The sequence below is a fragment of the Cornus florida genome, unplaced genomic scaffold, assembly GCF_030987335.1.
Source record: "Cornus florida cultivar Cherokee Brave unplaced genomic scaffold, ASM3098733v1 CherokeeBrave_3.0.0_Hap2_Chr06, whole genome shotgun sequence".
In the NCBI taxonomy this organism is placed as follows: Eukaryota; Viridiplantae; Streptophyta; class Magnoliopsida; order Cornales; family Cornaceae; genus Cornus; species Cornus florida.
The window spans coordinates 12,099,550-12,116,196 of record NW_026775576.1 but is presented as its reverse complement, the minus strand read 5'-3'; the positions used below and the strand labels follow the sequence as shown (position 1 = coordinate 12,116,196).

General features: G+C 39.7%; 1 protein-coding gene across 1 annotated transcript in view; it reads right to left on the bottom strand.

Moving 5' to 3' along the window:
* LOC132311108 (uncharacterized) overlaps positions 1–16,647 on the bottom strand; it is a 57,972-nt gene that overhangs the window by 2,289 nt on the left and 39,036 nt on the right. The window contains exon 14 of the mRNA XM_059808840.1: positions 22–119. Within this exon, the coding sequence (XP_059664823.1) occupies positions 22–119 (98 nt within the window). The remainder of the gene's footprint in view (positions 1–21; positions 120–16,647) is intronic.

Genomic DNA, 16,647 nt, shown 5'->3' with positions numbered 1-16,647 from the left:
AACTGATTTCAAACAACTTACTCCCCCATCTTTGAGGATTCTTGAAATGATTTCAATATATTCAACAATATTGTGTGCCGTATCAAGGAAGAAACATGTCACAACTGCATCCCAAACTCCTGCAAAAACCATAAAACTTCTCCATGAGTGTATCATTACAATATGCCACGCATATGTAATATGTGGGCCTGGAACAATTAAAGAGGTATTAACATCCAAAGACCTGGAAAAATATTAATAAGAATTTACTCGGATGCATACAGCATTGGCTCCAGTTATAGTCAGTAATCAGTTGGTTTGACGGATACAAGAGGGTTGTTGTTGTTGTTGTTGTTGCTGTGGTTGTTGTTATTGTTATTATTTTCTATAAAAAAAAATGGGACTCAGACTGTCATCCATTTGAAGGAGCTCAAAGGGATTCCATGTGCAAAATTAGAGTTAAATTTGCTTTCCCAATGCCCATCAAATCAGAGGTGCTCCAAACCTCCAAACGCAGAGAAAACCCATTTGTCTCGTGAAGCTATAAATTGAAAAAGATTGTAAGGAGAAATGCAAGGTTTCCAAGGGATTGCAGGTGTCCCCGTAGATCATTGTAGGAGTCGTGTGATTCTCAAGTCTGTGAAAATAGAAGACTTGATTGTAGAGACGCTTGTGCAGATTAATATTATTAAAATGTTTTAGATTATAAAATATTAAATAGATAACCTGATAATTTTGATATTAGGATATCAATATAAGATTTTTTTTCTTTGAATTAATAACTGGAATTTAGAATACACCATGAGTACAAAATTTAGTAGGACTATAATTCATAAACATAAAATACAAATGTTAGGATCCAAAGGAATGGCTAACTATATAATATGATGGAACGGATATAAATCTCCATAAGGAAATAGAAAAGTGATACATGCATCATAAGTGTTACACCTTGAAAAAAAGATGATATAGCTATTATACTCAAAAATAAATAAATAAAATTAAATACATAAAATAACAAAAACAAGTGATAATTAACTACAGGATGGGACATATTAATTACAAGTAGGAAGCATAATAAATCGTAAGTATGATTTAATTTATAAACCAATTATATTTATTTGTCAACAATTCATATTCCTTATTATATGTACTAGTTGTTACTAGAATTATTCAGAGGATTGATGTTGGGATCCCTGAATATGTGAGCTTTTTTAAAGCTATGCCTATTGATGTTATTTCAGTGGAGAAGTCACTATCTCATACAAGTCTACAGGTTTCATGCACTATTGGCTACAAAGAGGATGTGCCTGAGATTCTTGACGAGCTACAGATTGAACTTCCTCTTTCTACTGAGCAACTCCATCTACTCGTGGATCTTTAGTGTCAACACCTACCACTACTGATGCTATTTCAGTGGAGAAGTCACTATCTCATACAAGTCTACAGGTTTCATGCACTATTGGGGCTAAAAAGAGGATGAACCTGAGATTCTTGACGAGCTACAGATTGAACATCCTCTTTCTACTGAGCAACTCCATCTACTCATGGATCTTTAGCATCAACTCCTACTACTATTGCAGATGTTCAGAGTTTAGACACATTATGAAAGGAGTATTTGGAGATCTGAATGCTGGGTTTGATGGAATTGAGCATTCATGGAAAGAATTGAGCATGAGCTTCTACAGTTACCAGCTAAAGTTTTGTCCCAAGTACTTGCATCGATTAAATTCGTTTTGTTTTGGCGTGGATATGTAAAAGATGACTGGTAGTTAATGAATTTCTGTCGTGATTAGGATACATCTTGTATGTAGAACTTGGGTTCTGCCACATAATTTTCAAAGGGAATGATTGTGAAAACTCAGTGTTAATGTGCTGACAAATTATCCAGTCAAAACGACAGTTGTAATTAGTCAGGTCAAATGTTGGTTTGTCAATTAGTCACTTCGATTTACCTATTGATGTGCCTGAAAAGACACATAATGAAGATGTGAAGATAGAAAACTGCATGGATATCATGAAGATTGCAAGGATGAGATGGATTAATAGTCTTGATCGATTAAATCACATAGAAATTAGGTAAAATTAAAATTGACTAAGAGGACTGTTAGAGGATTTAAATATTAAAGTTACACCCTCTCTAACAACTTAAGCTTCTAGAGTAGATGATGGTTAACATAGTATCGGAGCCAAAGGTCTCGAGTTCACCGTTGCCTGCCTGGCTGAACAATGTAGTTGTATGCGGGCGAACGACGGGGATTGTACCTATGCGCAGTGGATATCCGCAGGTAATTTCCTTGGATTTCTGGTTCACCATAGAGGAATCGAGGTAAGTAGAAGATCGATCACCACAAGCTCATTCACTGATCCTAGGTTCCTTGCTTCAAAAAGCATAAATTTCTAAATTCGGAAAGTTCCTCGTTGCCTTTTCCTTTTTTAATTTAGTGTATGTAGAACTTATATTGCACATTTTAGGTAGAAGTGTCATGCGTTGCCATATTCCGTGAACAAAATCTTGGCTAGTCTAAAGTTTTGTGTCACTTCATTGTCGGATTTGGTACTGAAGTTGTGTAGATGATGAAGACCAAGCTAGGAGATTGCATCATCTTCTTTACACTCCTAAATCACACAACTAAGAAACATAAGTAACCTAGAAGACCATCGGATTTGGAATGAATAATTAATAATTAATAATTAAGCTCGTCTAATTAATAATCATACTATGGAAGTTTGGGTTGGGTTGATGATATTCTTGGGTGGCATATGCCTGTGTGTAATTCTTTTGGCCAGTGTTTGGACTGGTTCATGCAGCTCACTGAGAGTAACACATTCAGATCGAAATTTAATAGGATGGTCTTCACAGCAATCTTGTGGGCTCTATGCAGTGAAAGAAACGGTAGATATCATCAAGATGTGTGCAGGTCTGCTATGGGGTTGCAAAAACCTCCTTGTTTCAAGTGATAGATGCTGCTAGACTCCATTTACAGGATGTTTATCTTTCATTAAATGTGTTTGTGAGGACTGGGATAGTGTTCTTTATGTAGGAAGTGGAATTTTTCTGTTGATTGTTTTTCTTACATGCGTTTTGTGAAGTTGGGGTATGCCTCTACTGTGAGTGATCTCTTGTACTGATTGCAATATTTTGAGTTGATCAATACAATACCTGTGTATGAAAAAAAAAAAAAAAAAAAAAAAAAAAAAAAAAAAAAAAAACACGAAAAAAGAGTAGTTCTTAATTTGACCTTGAAAAATTGGTTAAAATTGTATTAGAATCAATTAGGAACTAATTAAGAATTATTTTGGAATAAGGTTTTTTTTTTTTTTTTTTTTTTTTTTTTTTTTGATAAATAATAATCGATTAAAAAGCATTCAAAAGGGGAACACATCCGGAAACAAGAGTGGAACCGGGTTCTAAAGACCCAAAGAATCCAAAAAATTAACTAAGTCATCGGGGAGAGGAGCAAGAACTCTTCACATAACTAAAAAAAGAACGAATAATATGAAGTTTCAGCGTCGCCGTGGATGACTCCTTCCCTTCGAACAGTCTACTATTCCTCTCCTTCCAAATGCACCACCAAACGCAATGCGTAACTGCCCTCCAAAAATCGCGAACACTACTTCTCACACGGCATCCCCTCCATGCACAAATCAATCTCTTGCAAGATCCAGGCATTACCCAAAACATACCGAATAACCCAAATATGAGGTTCCTACAGGCGTATGCCACTGGACAATGCAGGAGGATATGATCCACTGACTCACCGTCACGTTTGCAAAGGCAACACCAATTAACAATACAATTGCCTCTCTTCCTCAAATTGTCAATCATCAAAATCTTACCCCATATAGCTGTCCAAACAAAAAATGCCACTCTAGGTGGAGCAACGCAACGTCATATGGTCTTTCATGGAAAATCAATGCCTACGAAGTTGGTTAGGCATCGAAACAGGGATCGTACTTCAAAACGACCATGGGATGAGGGAATCCACCTAATATCATCACTACCGTTGCCAAGTACCTCCTGTTTGTACAACATTTCCAAAAGAACACATACCTCGTCCATCTCCCAATCCTGAAAGGAAAGCCGAAAGCTCACATCCCATGTAATCCCACTACTATCAAGCCAATAGCAGTCAACTACGCAGGCATGTCTATCGGTTGTGATGCTATACAATCTTGGGAAGGTACAAGATAACGGCTGATCACCACACCATAAATCCTCCCCAAAACGAACATATCTACTGTCATACACCTTAAATCTAATGTGAGAAGAGAAAATATCCCAACCCTTTCGAATGGATTTCCACACTTCAACTCCACCAGCCATAGACACTGGACGAGTAAACCACCCACCACTCTCCTCCCCAAAACAACATGAGACGAGCTTTATCCAGGGGTGGTGCCTTTCCCTGCCGAATCTTCATAACCATTTACCCAAGAGAGCTTGATTAAAACGAACCAACCTCCGAATACTCAGACCACCCAACTTAATGGGCTTGCAAACTTGATCCCACCTGACAAGATGATAAAAAATAAGTAGGCAAACTCGACAGAGTACTCTTTATGAAAGTAACTTTCTCCCCCTTCAACAGATATTGCTTCTTCCATCCTGCCACCTCTTAACATATCTATCTATCACAGGGTCCCAACTCCCCACCCTCCTAGAGGAGACCCCCAAAGGCAAACCCAAATAAGGAAGAGGGAAAGAACTTACCCTACACCCTAGAACTACGGTTAAGGAAGAAATATCCTGAACATCCCCAACCGGAACAAGCACACTCTTAGCCGTAATAACCTTCAGTCCAGAAACTACCTGAAAACAAACCAAAATGCACCTCAAATATCAAAGTTGAGACACCTCAGCATCACAAAAGACCAAAGTGTCATCTGCAAACAGGAGATAAGAAATCTCCATTTGATGAGCTAAATCTCTACCCACCCTGAAGCCCTTGATAAGACCGAGATCCTCTGCCCTCCTCATAAGTCTACTAGCCCTCCATTACGACAAGAAAGAGAAAAGTCGACAGGGGATCACCTTGTCTCAATCCTTTAGAGCACCCAAAAAAAACCAGCAGGAGATCCATTCACGAGAATAGAGAACTTTACAGACGAAAGACAAGCCTCAATCAATTTCTTCCATCTACTACCAAACCCCATTCTCTGAAGTAAGTACAACAGGAAATTCTAGTTAACATGGTCATAAGCTTTTTCAATGTCAAGTTTGCATAAAACTCCAGGGACTCCACTTTGCAGTCTAGAATCTACACATTCGCCGGCAATAAGAACTGAGTCAAGAATCTGCCTTCCTCCGACAAAAGCATTCTGGGAATCCGAAATAATGCCATCCATGACATCCCTCATCCTAAGAGCGATAACCTTAGCAATAAGCTTGTAAATGCAACCCCAAAAGGCTAATTGGTCTAAAGTCCTTAATATCGAAAGCACCACCCTTCTTAGGGATGAGGGCAATGAAAGAAGTATTTAACGACTTCTCAAAGACTCCATTAGAATGAAACTCCTGAAAGGTACCCATCACCTCATTTCTCACCACCTCCTAACTTTCCAACAGAAATCGCATAGTAAACCCATCTGGCCCCGGGGCTTTGTCGCCATTGCAACTCGACAAAGCCATAAGCACTTCCTCTTCGGAAAAAGGCATCTCAATACCGCCTCTATCCACCTCAGAAATAGTCTCAAAATGAAGCCTGTCTAGCTTGGGTCTCCATCCTAAAGGCTCGGTGTATAACTTCTGGTAGAAAGAGGCGATCCCATTACGCACCTCTTCCTCCCTCCACAACTTCGAACCATCCACCCGAATTTGCCCTATATAATTACTCCTTCTGTGTGCATTAACAAGCCTGTGGAAAAATTTCGTATTACGGTCACCCTCTTTGAGCCATAAAGCCCGAGATTTCTGGCGCCACGAGATCTCCAAACGGGCAATCTCAGCAAAGTCCACCTAACAAGAAGCTATCCTAGAGCGTAAAGACTCCACATCCCCACCCACCTCTTCAAGACGACCAATCTCAAAAAAATCAGCAAAGACTCTATTCTTTCGCCATAAAAGGTTCCCGAAAACTTCCTTATTCCACCTCTTAAGTTTGATTTTAAGAGCTCTGAGCTTCCTAGCTAACACAACTAGAAGACCCTGTAACCGTTGCTTCCTCCCACCAAGACCGTACCCTCCCTTGGAAGTCCTCCGCTCTCAACCACATATTCTCAAATCGAAACAAGGAGCACCGAGACCTCAAACCCCCACAATCTAGAACCAGAGGAACATGATCAGAGGTGACCCATGCCAAAACCGCCTGAACAACATCCGCGAATTTCTCTTCCCACTCCCCAGAGATCAAGAACCTATCCAGTCTTGATAAAGTAACCAGGTCTTTGCCATTAGACCAGGTAAAGGCTGCCCCTTCCATAGGCAAATCAATGAGAATGTAAGGAATAAGTTTAAGCTTACTTAAGAAGTTTGGAATTAGATATTATATAATTGGGAATGAATTTGGAAATCTCATTTTGGTTTGGTAGCTTAGATTTTGAGCTTGAGTTAAAAGCCAATTAAAAAGTGGATTTGGTAAGGATTCATGTTGTCAAAATCGGCTTTTATGCTTTCAAAAATCATTAAATACTATTTTAACTTGGAATAGCTATTAATTTTAAGGAACTAAACTCAATAAGCTTTCTAATAATGAATTATAAGCCTAATTTCAAGTTTATTAAATAACAAGACATCTAAAGTCAGACTACCTGCAATCATTGTGTGGATCGATCGACCAAGATCGTGGATTCCTCAAACTCACTCCAGAATGCTTTAATGGATCAATCAATCTATCAATCTGTACTGATACAGTAGTTTAGAGCAATCGACAAACATGGATCAACTGGTAGTCGCCAAAGAGTAGCAAAAAGTGCTTCCAAGTTTGGATAGGTTTCAGAAATATGACAAACAACATATGCAAGAGCGTTTAACCAGAGTAAACGTTGAGTGTTCTATTATCATATAGGGTTTTGAATAAGAAACCATATTTCTTATTGGGAAAAAAAAAAAATATATATATATATATATATATACATTATGATGTAATGTGATTGAGTGCTCAAAGCAAGGAGATTCATTGAACAGTGAGTCTCGTAAGTGAATGGGGTACATCGACAAACAGTAGCAAACCTCAAATAGGGCGTCTGATATGAGTTAGGATCAAAGGTGAATCAATACAGGTAATTCTTAGGTAAGAGTGTGGACCTGAGTTGGATTATTTGCTCTATATGTCCCGTGGTTTTCTCTTACTCAGGTATTTGACATAAATTTCTGTCTCCCTAATTTAATTTATTGTTTTATGCTTCGAATGGTTTGATTAGACAATAACTCACATGAAAAAGATTATTTAATTGATTAATTATGTGATCAAAACAATGGCAGTAGTTAGACACGTGTTGGTTTAGGTCAGTCCATGTCGACGTTATGAGTCTTTCTCTAACATATACACAATCTTGAGACTTGGAGAATACTGAGAGGATCACAAAGATGCAGAAAGGGTTTTGCAGAGAGGCTCATACCTACGAGGGCAGACCTATTATTCTGAAAAGTGGGCCAAGAATGTAAACTTAGAAAGGGATTTACTGCGATCTGTTCTTATATGGTTGAGAATCCATGGTCTCCCTATTTATTCCAGGAATAAGATCGTGCTCGAGAACGAGGAAACTACCTTGGGGTGATGGTGGAAGTCGACATCAATGAGGAATTGCCTAACGATTTTGCCGTGTCCATCCATGGTGATAGTCGTGTGGCACAGTTTTGAGTACGAATGGAACCTCAGGGCAGCAAGTAACATACAGTGGTAGATCTCTGTCCCTAGGAAGATAATTGCTGAGATGATAAATAAGAGAGAGGTGGGGCAGCAGTGGGTGGTTAAGATGAAGGAAAAATGGTGGTAGATCTGGGAACATATTGACAAGAATGAAATGGTTAACACTGCTGGTGAATCCTCTGGGAAATCAGTGCCTCTACACAACAAATTTGATTCTCTTGGTATGGATTCCACTAGGGAGTCTTTAGCCCTAGTAGTATGGGATGATCATCAACAAGAGGGAAAATCTCGGGGGATATCAACGAAAAAATGCAGAGTGAAGATGATTTTGAGGAAGATGGCACTCAAGAAGAGGATCCATTGTCCCAAGATGCTTGCAATCCTAGCAGGAATGCTAGCAATTATTCTTTGAATGACAAGCATGTTAGTGAGTCAGAGAGGCATGTTCAAGTGGAGACTCAAGAGAGATATCATAATTAGCTGCTTGTTCTTGATGATAGCCTTCTAGAGCATGGTGGGAAGAAGACAAAGGGAAGGAAGAAGGCAGCAATTCCAGCCACAGATAGAGTGACTAGGGGAAAGGTTGTAGGTAGTGTCATTCCACCAAACCCTAACTCCCAATGTTAGGCTGCTGGAATGTGTGGCATAAACAAGCCACCTATGCAACAAGAGGTTCGAAACTGGTTGTCTTGTAATAAGTTTTCTCTTGTCGTGTTAGTTGAGACTATCGTAAAAGAGGGTAACAGCTCTAGAATTAATGGTAAATGGAGATGGGCTACTAATTATAATCAACAGTCCTATTGGCAAATTTTGGGTTTCTTGGAACCTCTTGTGTTTTATGCGAAAGCATCCTTTTTTCCACGTGAGATGCAAGACTTTCGTGGGGTTCCCTCTCAGAAAATGAAGTCGGAAAGATGCGACAGGAAATCAAAACTGCCAAATGGTTTTGCAAGATTTGCAGTCTATGCTTTTTTTAATCAAAGTGCTTTCTACTGGTTATGTATTTTACCCTTTTTTTTATTTTTTATAAGTAACTGGCTATATATTTTACCTTTCTGCAGTATATGCTGCTAATATCAGGTTGGTGGGCTTCCTTGGTATAAAAGACTGGAACTTGGTGAGATTTCATCAAGAGAAGGTTGGAGAATTGAAATTGCCTCAAGCTTTATTAGATGAATTTAACCTCACTCTTGATTCATTAGGTCTTGATGATATCCCTGTCCTTAATGGTGGTTGGTCTTGGTGCAATCATCAAGTCCCTAAGAGGAGAATCTTGGCTAAGCTAGAAAGGGTGATGGTTAACAGAAGTGGTTGAGTTGCTTTATTGACACTAAGCCGTCTCTCATCTCAGCTTCTTTATCAGTATTTTGGGATTGCAGTCAAATGGTTTGCTAGCTGTGCTGATGGGCCCAAACCATCCAAGTTCTTGAAGGTTTGGTGCTTTGAAGTGGAAGTAGAGAATCGTATAGCTAGTACATGGGCTCTTCCTGTCAATAACAATCCTCTGCATCAACTTATCAAAACTTGAAAGCTGTAAAGTCAGAAATCAAGAAATGGAATAAGCAAAAAGGTACAGTCAAGAGCAGCTGCAATTAACTAGACAGGACCTGTAGGGTATACAGTTTGGATTGCTCAAGGATCCTATGAGTTCTGAGGTTATTGAGAGGGAAAGAGTTGCTAAAATCACTGTGCAATCTATGTTAAAAAGGGAAGAAATATTGTGGGCTCAGAAATCAAGGGTGAAATTCATGACAGAGGGAGATCGATCCTCAGCTTTCTTTCACCAGAAAGTGAACAAAAGGAAGCCTTGGAATTCTACCACGGCTCTGGAAGATCAAGACGGAACTTACTCTGAAGCTCACAAGCTTATGAAGAGTGGCTTGTCAGATTTTATAGCAATTTGTATTCTGCTCCAGTTAGAACACACGCAGAGGATATGGTTAATTTGAACAAGAAGATTTCTGTTGGGGATAGAGTTATGGTAGATCAGATGGTTACTGATGAGGAGATCAAGGATGCAATGATGATGGCAAGGCCAGATAAGGCTCCAGGTCCTGATCGGTTCCCTGCAAGGTTCTATCAAAAAATTTGGAACATAGTGAAGGAATATGTTTGTAAGGCCATCCAGTACTTTTTTTGGTTCTGTTAAGCTTCCTATGGGGATCAATTCAATTTTTCTTACCATGATTCCTAAGAAGAATAATGGTTTCAATATCATGGATTACACCCATTGGTTTCTGCATTTTTTTGCATAAAATAATTACCAAAGTGTTTTCTAACAGATTGTGTAGAGTTTTGCCCTCTTCGATAGGGATGGAGCAAGCTGCTTTATCAAACAGAGAAGGATTCGTGATAACATAATTTAGCTTCTGATTTGAACAAAGGTTTCAGTAACAAAAGAGGAGATCCTTCCATGGCCATGAAGATTGATCTTAGAAAGGCCTATGACTCAGTGGATTAGGGCTTCATCTTCAGAATTATACAGATGTATGGTTTTAGAGAGAATTGGATCAACTGGGTGAAAGTGTGTTTGTCCACTGCCAAGTTTTCTATCTTGTTTAATGGTGTGCCTGCTAGTTACGACTCTGCATTTAAAGGCCTTAGACAAGGATGTCCTTCTGATTTGAACAAAGGTTTCAGTCACAAAAGAGGAGATCCTTCCATGGCCATGAAGATTGATCTTAGAAAGGCCTATGACTCGGTGGATTGGGGCTTCATCTTCAGAATTTATACAGATATATGGTCTTGGAGAGAATTGGATCAACTGGGTGAAAGTGTGTTTGTCCACTGCCAAGTTTTTTATCTTGTTTAATGGTGTGCCTGCTGCTTACTACTCTGCATCTAAAGGCATTAGACAAGGATGCCCTCTTTCTCTTCTCTTCACTTTTGTTACTGACTATTTTTCTTGTCTAGTGAAGGAGAAAGTCAGAGACAAGGGGTGATTCAGTTGAGAAGTTTAGTTTCAAAAGCTGGGTTAAACATTTGTCATGCTTTTTTGTTGATGACCTTTTTCTGCTGACTAAAGCTGACTTTTTTACTGCTAAAGCAATTTCTGAGGTCTTCAAGGACTTTGAAGAAGTTACTGGTTTACAGATTAATAGAAACAAAAGTTCTTTGATTTTCTCACTTTGTTAAGAGGAAGAGAAGAATCAAGGAGCCCTTGAAGGTAGAGTGGAGTTGGTTAAGACTGTCTTGTTGTCTTTCATTTACTACTGGAGTTTTGTATACAAAATCCCTTGGTCCTGTAGAGTTACCATAAAAAGAAAGCTGAAAAAGTTCATTTGGGGAGGTAATGAAGATGTCAATAAGATGCAACCAAATGTGTTGGAAGATGATCACTAGGCCTACTTCTAAAGGAGGCTTTGGTCTGAGGAAAGTGGAGGATATAGACTTTGGTGCTAAATGTGTCATTGCTTAGGATTTCATTCAAGGAAAAGAGAAACTATGGGTTCAGTTATTTCAAGCAAAGTACCTGCATCAGACTTCTTTGTGGACATTGCAGCCTGCACAGAGTCCTTTGTTGTTTGGAAACAAATTTTTGAAGTCAGGCATTTTATTCTTGATAATTAATCTTACATTCTTGGCACAGGTACAAAGTTTAGTCTCTTATTTGACCCGTGGTGCAATGGGATATCTATTGTGCAATTGGTTGGTTTGAATGCCTGTAGAGGGTTTGACAGAAGCTCCACTGTTTCAACCCTCATTCATGATGGTAGATGGCAATTCCCAGAATTCTTCCCTTCTCAGATTTCAAATGCCATTTGCAGAATTTCTTTGAAGAATGAACCTGACAAAGTTGTTTGGAAGAAGGGTATTTTTTCATTCAAATCTGTTTGGGACTCGGTAAGGAAGAAAGATCAGAAGGTCTTATGGCATAGAGTGGTTTGGAAGTTCTGTAGACCTAGAGCTGCAGTTGCTTCTACTTTGATTATGAGGAATAGGAACCTCTCTTTGGTGAAGTTACAGAGAAGGGATTGTTGTAAGGGGCTTATTTGTTATTGCTTATATAATATTGGGGCTTATGTGTAATTTCTGAAACTTATTAGCATAAATAGAATGTGATGGAAGGATGAAAGAATTCTTTCTCTCTTCCAACCCCCCCCCCCCCCCCCCCCCCCCCCTCGCTCTCTCTCTCTCTCATCCTCGTTCTTCTCTTTTTCTTCTTCTTCTTATACTTTACTCTTGATTTGATTATATCTTAAAGTCAACATGGTAGTAGAGCATGGTTTGTAAAGCTCTAGGTGTGTAGTTGAAACCCTAGGGCAAGTTTGCGTAAATCCTAGTGGGTGTGAAGTGTTTTGAAGAGATTCCAAGATGGAATTTGATTGCAAGGAAGTAGTGTTAATTACATCCACAGTGTTAAAAAAATTTTGGCCCTGTTTTTTATCTGTTGCAGTCTCGATTGGTTTTTTTTCGTGTTCGCGTGGTTCTGCAACAGCAGCTTTTTCTTCGTCATTCGCAATTCTGGTATGGTCTCCTTTGTTGCTTTCTAGAGTTTGTGTTGTGACTGCGTGGTCACTTTTTATGCATCTCAGAAGACGGTGATCTTTCTGGTTGAAGTTTATGTGTTAGAGAAGTGGTTCTCTACATATTTTGTTGCTGCTTTTGTTTCTGAGGATTGTATACCCAGAAACTGTTTGATAAAATGTCTAACTCAGAGGTGACTTCAAAAGAAGTTTGGTCTTCTCCTAGTCTGACTCCAGTATTGGGAGGTAGTAGTGATGACCATCCAGGGCTTTGTATTACGACTGTTAGGCTAGATGAAACGAATTATATGGAGTGGGCTCAATCTACTCGTATGCATATCACTGGTCGTAGGATGATCAACCATATCAAAGGGACTATCACGTAACCTTCCAAGAATGATCCTGAATTCAAAGAGTGAAGTGCAAATAATGCACTAGTTATGGCATGGTTGTTGCAGTCAATGCAGCCACAGATCAGCAAAGGGTTTTTGCTTGTGAAAATAGCTAAAAAACTATGGACGGTTGTAGAAGAGACGTATTCCTCAGTTAGTAATTTTGCAATACTGTATGAACTCCAACAACAGATTTCAAGATTCAAGTAGGAAGATCACACTCTTGCTAAATATTACCACACTCTACGTGGTAAATGGGAAGAGTTAGATCACTACCAAGACTACATACCTATGTGTGCAGCTGATGTTAAAGCATTTCATGTTATGGTAGAAAGGAATCGAATCTATGAGTTATTGGCTAGTCTACATCCGAGATATGAGCATGCTAGGGTACAAGAGTAAGGTAGGTATCCAGCCCCTACATCTGTTAGAAATGTGTTATCGTATATCCAAGGTGAGGAGAGTAGAATAAAGGCTATGTTTGCACCTGTATACACTAAGCCTGAGCCAGAAGTACCATTGTCTGAAAAGTCTGCTCTTGCCACACAACAATGGAACAAACCCAATCCTCCAAAAGGAGGGAAGCAGGATGACAAGAGCAAGTTGAGGTGTGATCACTGTGGAAACATGCTGGAATCTACACGGTCGCCCTACTCAAACAAATGTTAGGTCGAGGCCTGGTCCATTTAGAGGGGTTATCTACGGCACATATTGCAGAACGTGAGACTGCTTCTACTAGTCATGCCTCCTCAGAGCCACCGAGTTCTTTGTCTGGGGCTGAACTTGATGCTCTCCGACATCTACTAGCACAACATGCCTTCATTCCACCTCTAACTTCGCTCAGACAAGTACCTCTCATTCGGCACATCAGGTTTCCACATTATCTGGTGGGCCACCCTGGATCATTGATTCAGGAGCCACTGATCACACGACTAGTATGGCATCTGATTTTTCTTCATACAGTTTATGTTCTGGTAAGGATAAGGTTAGAGTGGCTGATGGCACCTTCACCTCCATTACGGGGAAGGGCACTATTTCTGCCTCTCCTAATCTTACCTTATCCTCTGTTCTTCATGTCCCAAAGTTTACCAATAACCTCCTTTCTATCAGTCACATTACAAAATGATTGAATTGTAGTGTAACCTTTTTTCCATCTCACTGTATGTTTCAGGACTTGGATACGGGGAAGACGATTGGAAGTGGATGTGAGGACAATGGCTTGTATTTGTTGAACGTGAGGCCAACTTCTTATTATGTTGCAAATCAATCTAGTGTTAGGAATAGTAATATCAATAAAGATTTGTTAAAGCGATGACATAATAGACTAGGTCATTTACCTCTTCCTGTTTTGAAGCATGTGCTTCCCCAGTTTGCTTCTATTGAATCTTTTGAGTTCAATTGTGAAACATACATTCTTGCCAAAAAATGTCGTGTTTCTTAACCTACTAGTATTAATAAAAGTACAACTCCTTTACAGCTTGTTCATTCTGATGTGTGGGGTCCTGAATCTACTACTTCATTACTTGGTTTTCGGTACTTTGTTGTGTTTGTTGATGACTTTAGTCGACATACTTGGCTATCTTATGAAAAACCAAAAATGAAGTTCATTCCATTTTTAAAACCTTTCATAGGATGGTATGTACTCAGTTTGGTTGTCCCCACAAAATCCTTCGATCTGATAATGAAAGAGAGTTTATGTATGGTGGTCTTGCCTCATTTTTTGCTAATAACAAGATTATCCATCAAACCTCCTGTGTCGACACACCACAACAGAACGATGTAGCTGAAAGAAAACAGAGTCATATTACGGAGGTTACCCGTTCTCTTCTAATTGGGATGGAAGTGCCTAAAAGTTATTGGACTTATGCAACCTTAACAACTACATACCTTATCAATCGTATGCCTTCTACGGTTCATGGCTATCAATCCCCCTTCTTTGTTTTACACCATAACATTGCCTTGTTTACTGTCCCTCCGAAAGTGTTTGGTTGTGTTTGTTATGTTCACATTCATCATCGCAAGGACAAAATGGACCCTAAGGCAATCCGATGCTTATTTCTTGGATACTCCGCCACTCAGAAAGGGTATCGGTGTTATACCCTACCATATGTCGTCGCCTTGTCTCCATGGATGTTACATTCTTTGAGTCTATTCCTTTTTTTTCCACTACTCGGGATTCTCTACAGGGGGAGACTACTATACAAGTAGAGAATATGCCGTCCATTCAGAGGGAATGCCCCCTTCCTTTGCCTGTTCCCATTCAGGGGGAGCTTCTTACTGAGGTGCCTACGTCTAGTCCTCCTACCATTAATGATTTTCAGCAAGGAAAGCAGCCAATTGTCTACACTAGGAGGGCAAAACAAGTCATTGACTTGCCCCAGGACTAAGAAGTCTCCCTCGATCCAGGTAAAATTCCTCAATTGACATTGATACTCCTGATTCTTTTCCCAATAGCATTCATGTTCATCTTGATGTCCTTATTGCCTATCGTAAAGGTGTTCGTAGCTGTAAAAAACATCCCATATCTCAGTTTGTATCCTATAATGCCTTATCTCCAACATATCGTGCTTTCACTTCGTTTATCACCTCTGTATATGTTCCTTCTAGTGTTTTAGATACTCTCAGCCAAACTCCATGGAAGGAAGCCATGCTTGAAGAGATGAAGGCCCTTGAGAAGAATGGTACTTGGGATATTGTTCCATTACCTAGGGATAAGAAACCAATAGGCTGCAAATGGGTCTACACAATAAAGTATCATGCAAACAATTGAGAGATATAAAGCCCGGTTAGTTGCAAAGGGCTTCACTCAGACCTATGGGATTGATTATCCGGAATCATTTGCTCCAATTGCCAAGATGAACTCTATGTGTCCTTCTTTCTTTGGCAGCTAATTTGAATTGGCCTTTACATCAGCTGGATGTAAAGAATGTTTTCCAAAAAGGTGACTTGGAGGAAGAGGGGTATATGACTGTGCCACCAGGGTTTAAGCTTGCCAATCGTCAGAATTTAGTGTGCAAGCTGAATAAAGCCTTGTATTGGTTAAAGCAGTCGCCACGTGCTTGGTTTAAGAGGTTTAGCACTGCTGTGAAAAGAGTAGAAAAGAGTAGGGTACACACAGAGTCAGGCAGATCATACTCTCTTCATCAAGAAGCACCAGGGCTGCACCACTGCCTTTATTGTATATGTTAATGATATTGTTATCACTGGAAATGATTCAGAAGAGATTCATCAAATGAAATCATTCTTGGAGACAAAGTTCGAGGTTAAAGACCTCGGATTATTGAGATACTTTCTTGGCATCGAGGTGTGTAGATCGAAGAAAGGGGTATTCATTTCTCAACGGAAGTATTTGTTAGATTTGTTGGCTGAAACAGGCAGGCTTGGAGCTAGACCTAGTGATATTCACATTGAGCAGAACCATAGAGTTAATGATATAGATAGAGACCCATTAGTGATGTGAAAAGATTTTAGCAATTGGTTAGGAAACTAATTTACCTATCTCTCACGCACTCGGATATTGCCTACACTGTTAGTGTGATTAGTCAGTTTATGCATCCCCCACATACACCTCACCTTAAGGCAGCTCATCATGTTCTTCACTACCTCAAGGGTTGTAACGACCCACTCCACCACATGGTATGATATTGTCTGCTTTGGGCCTAAAGCCCACACGGTTTTGCTCTTGGGTTTTACCCCAAAAGACCTCGTACCAATTGGAAATGACACCACCATATATAAGCACTTCACATTTCCCTTACCCAGGCGATGCAAGATTGTGCACCCGTAGCTCACTAAGTGTGGTAGTCTGCCAGTGCCTCGCACCCACCCACAAGGTCGCCACAATCACCCTCCCTTTGGGGCATAACGTCCTTGTTGGCCACACTTCCGACTGGTCAGGCTCTAATACCATTTGTATTTTGTAACAACCCTTACCTTAGCCAGACACAATATTGTCCACTTTTGGATCCCTCAGACCAAAGACTTCCCAAGGGGTCACCT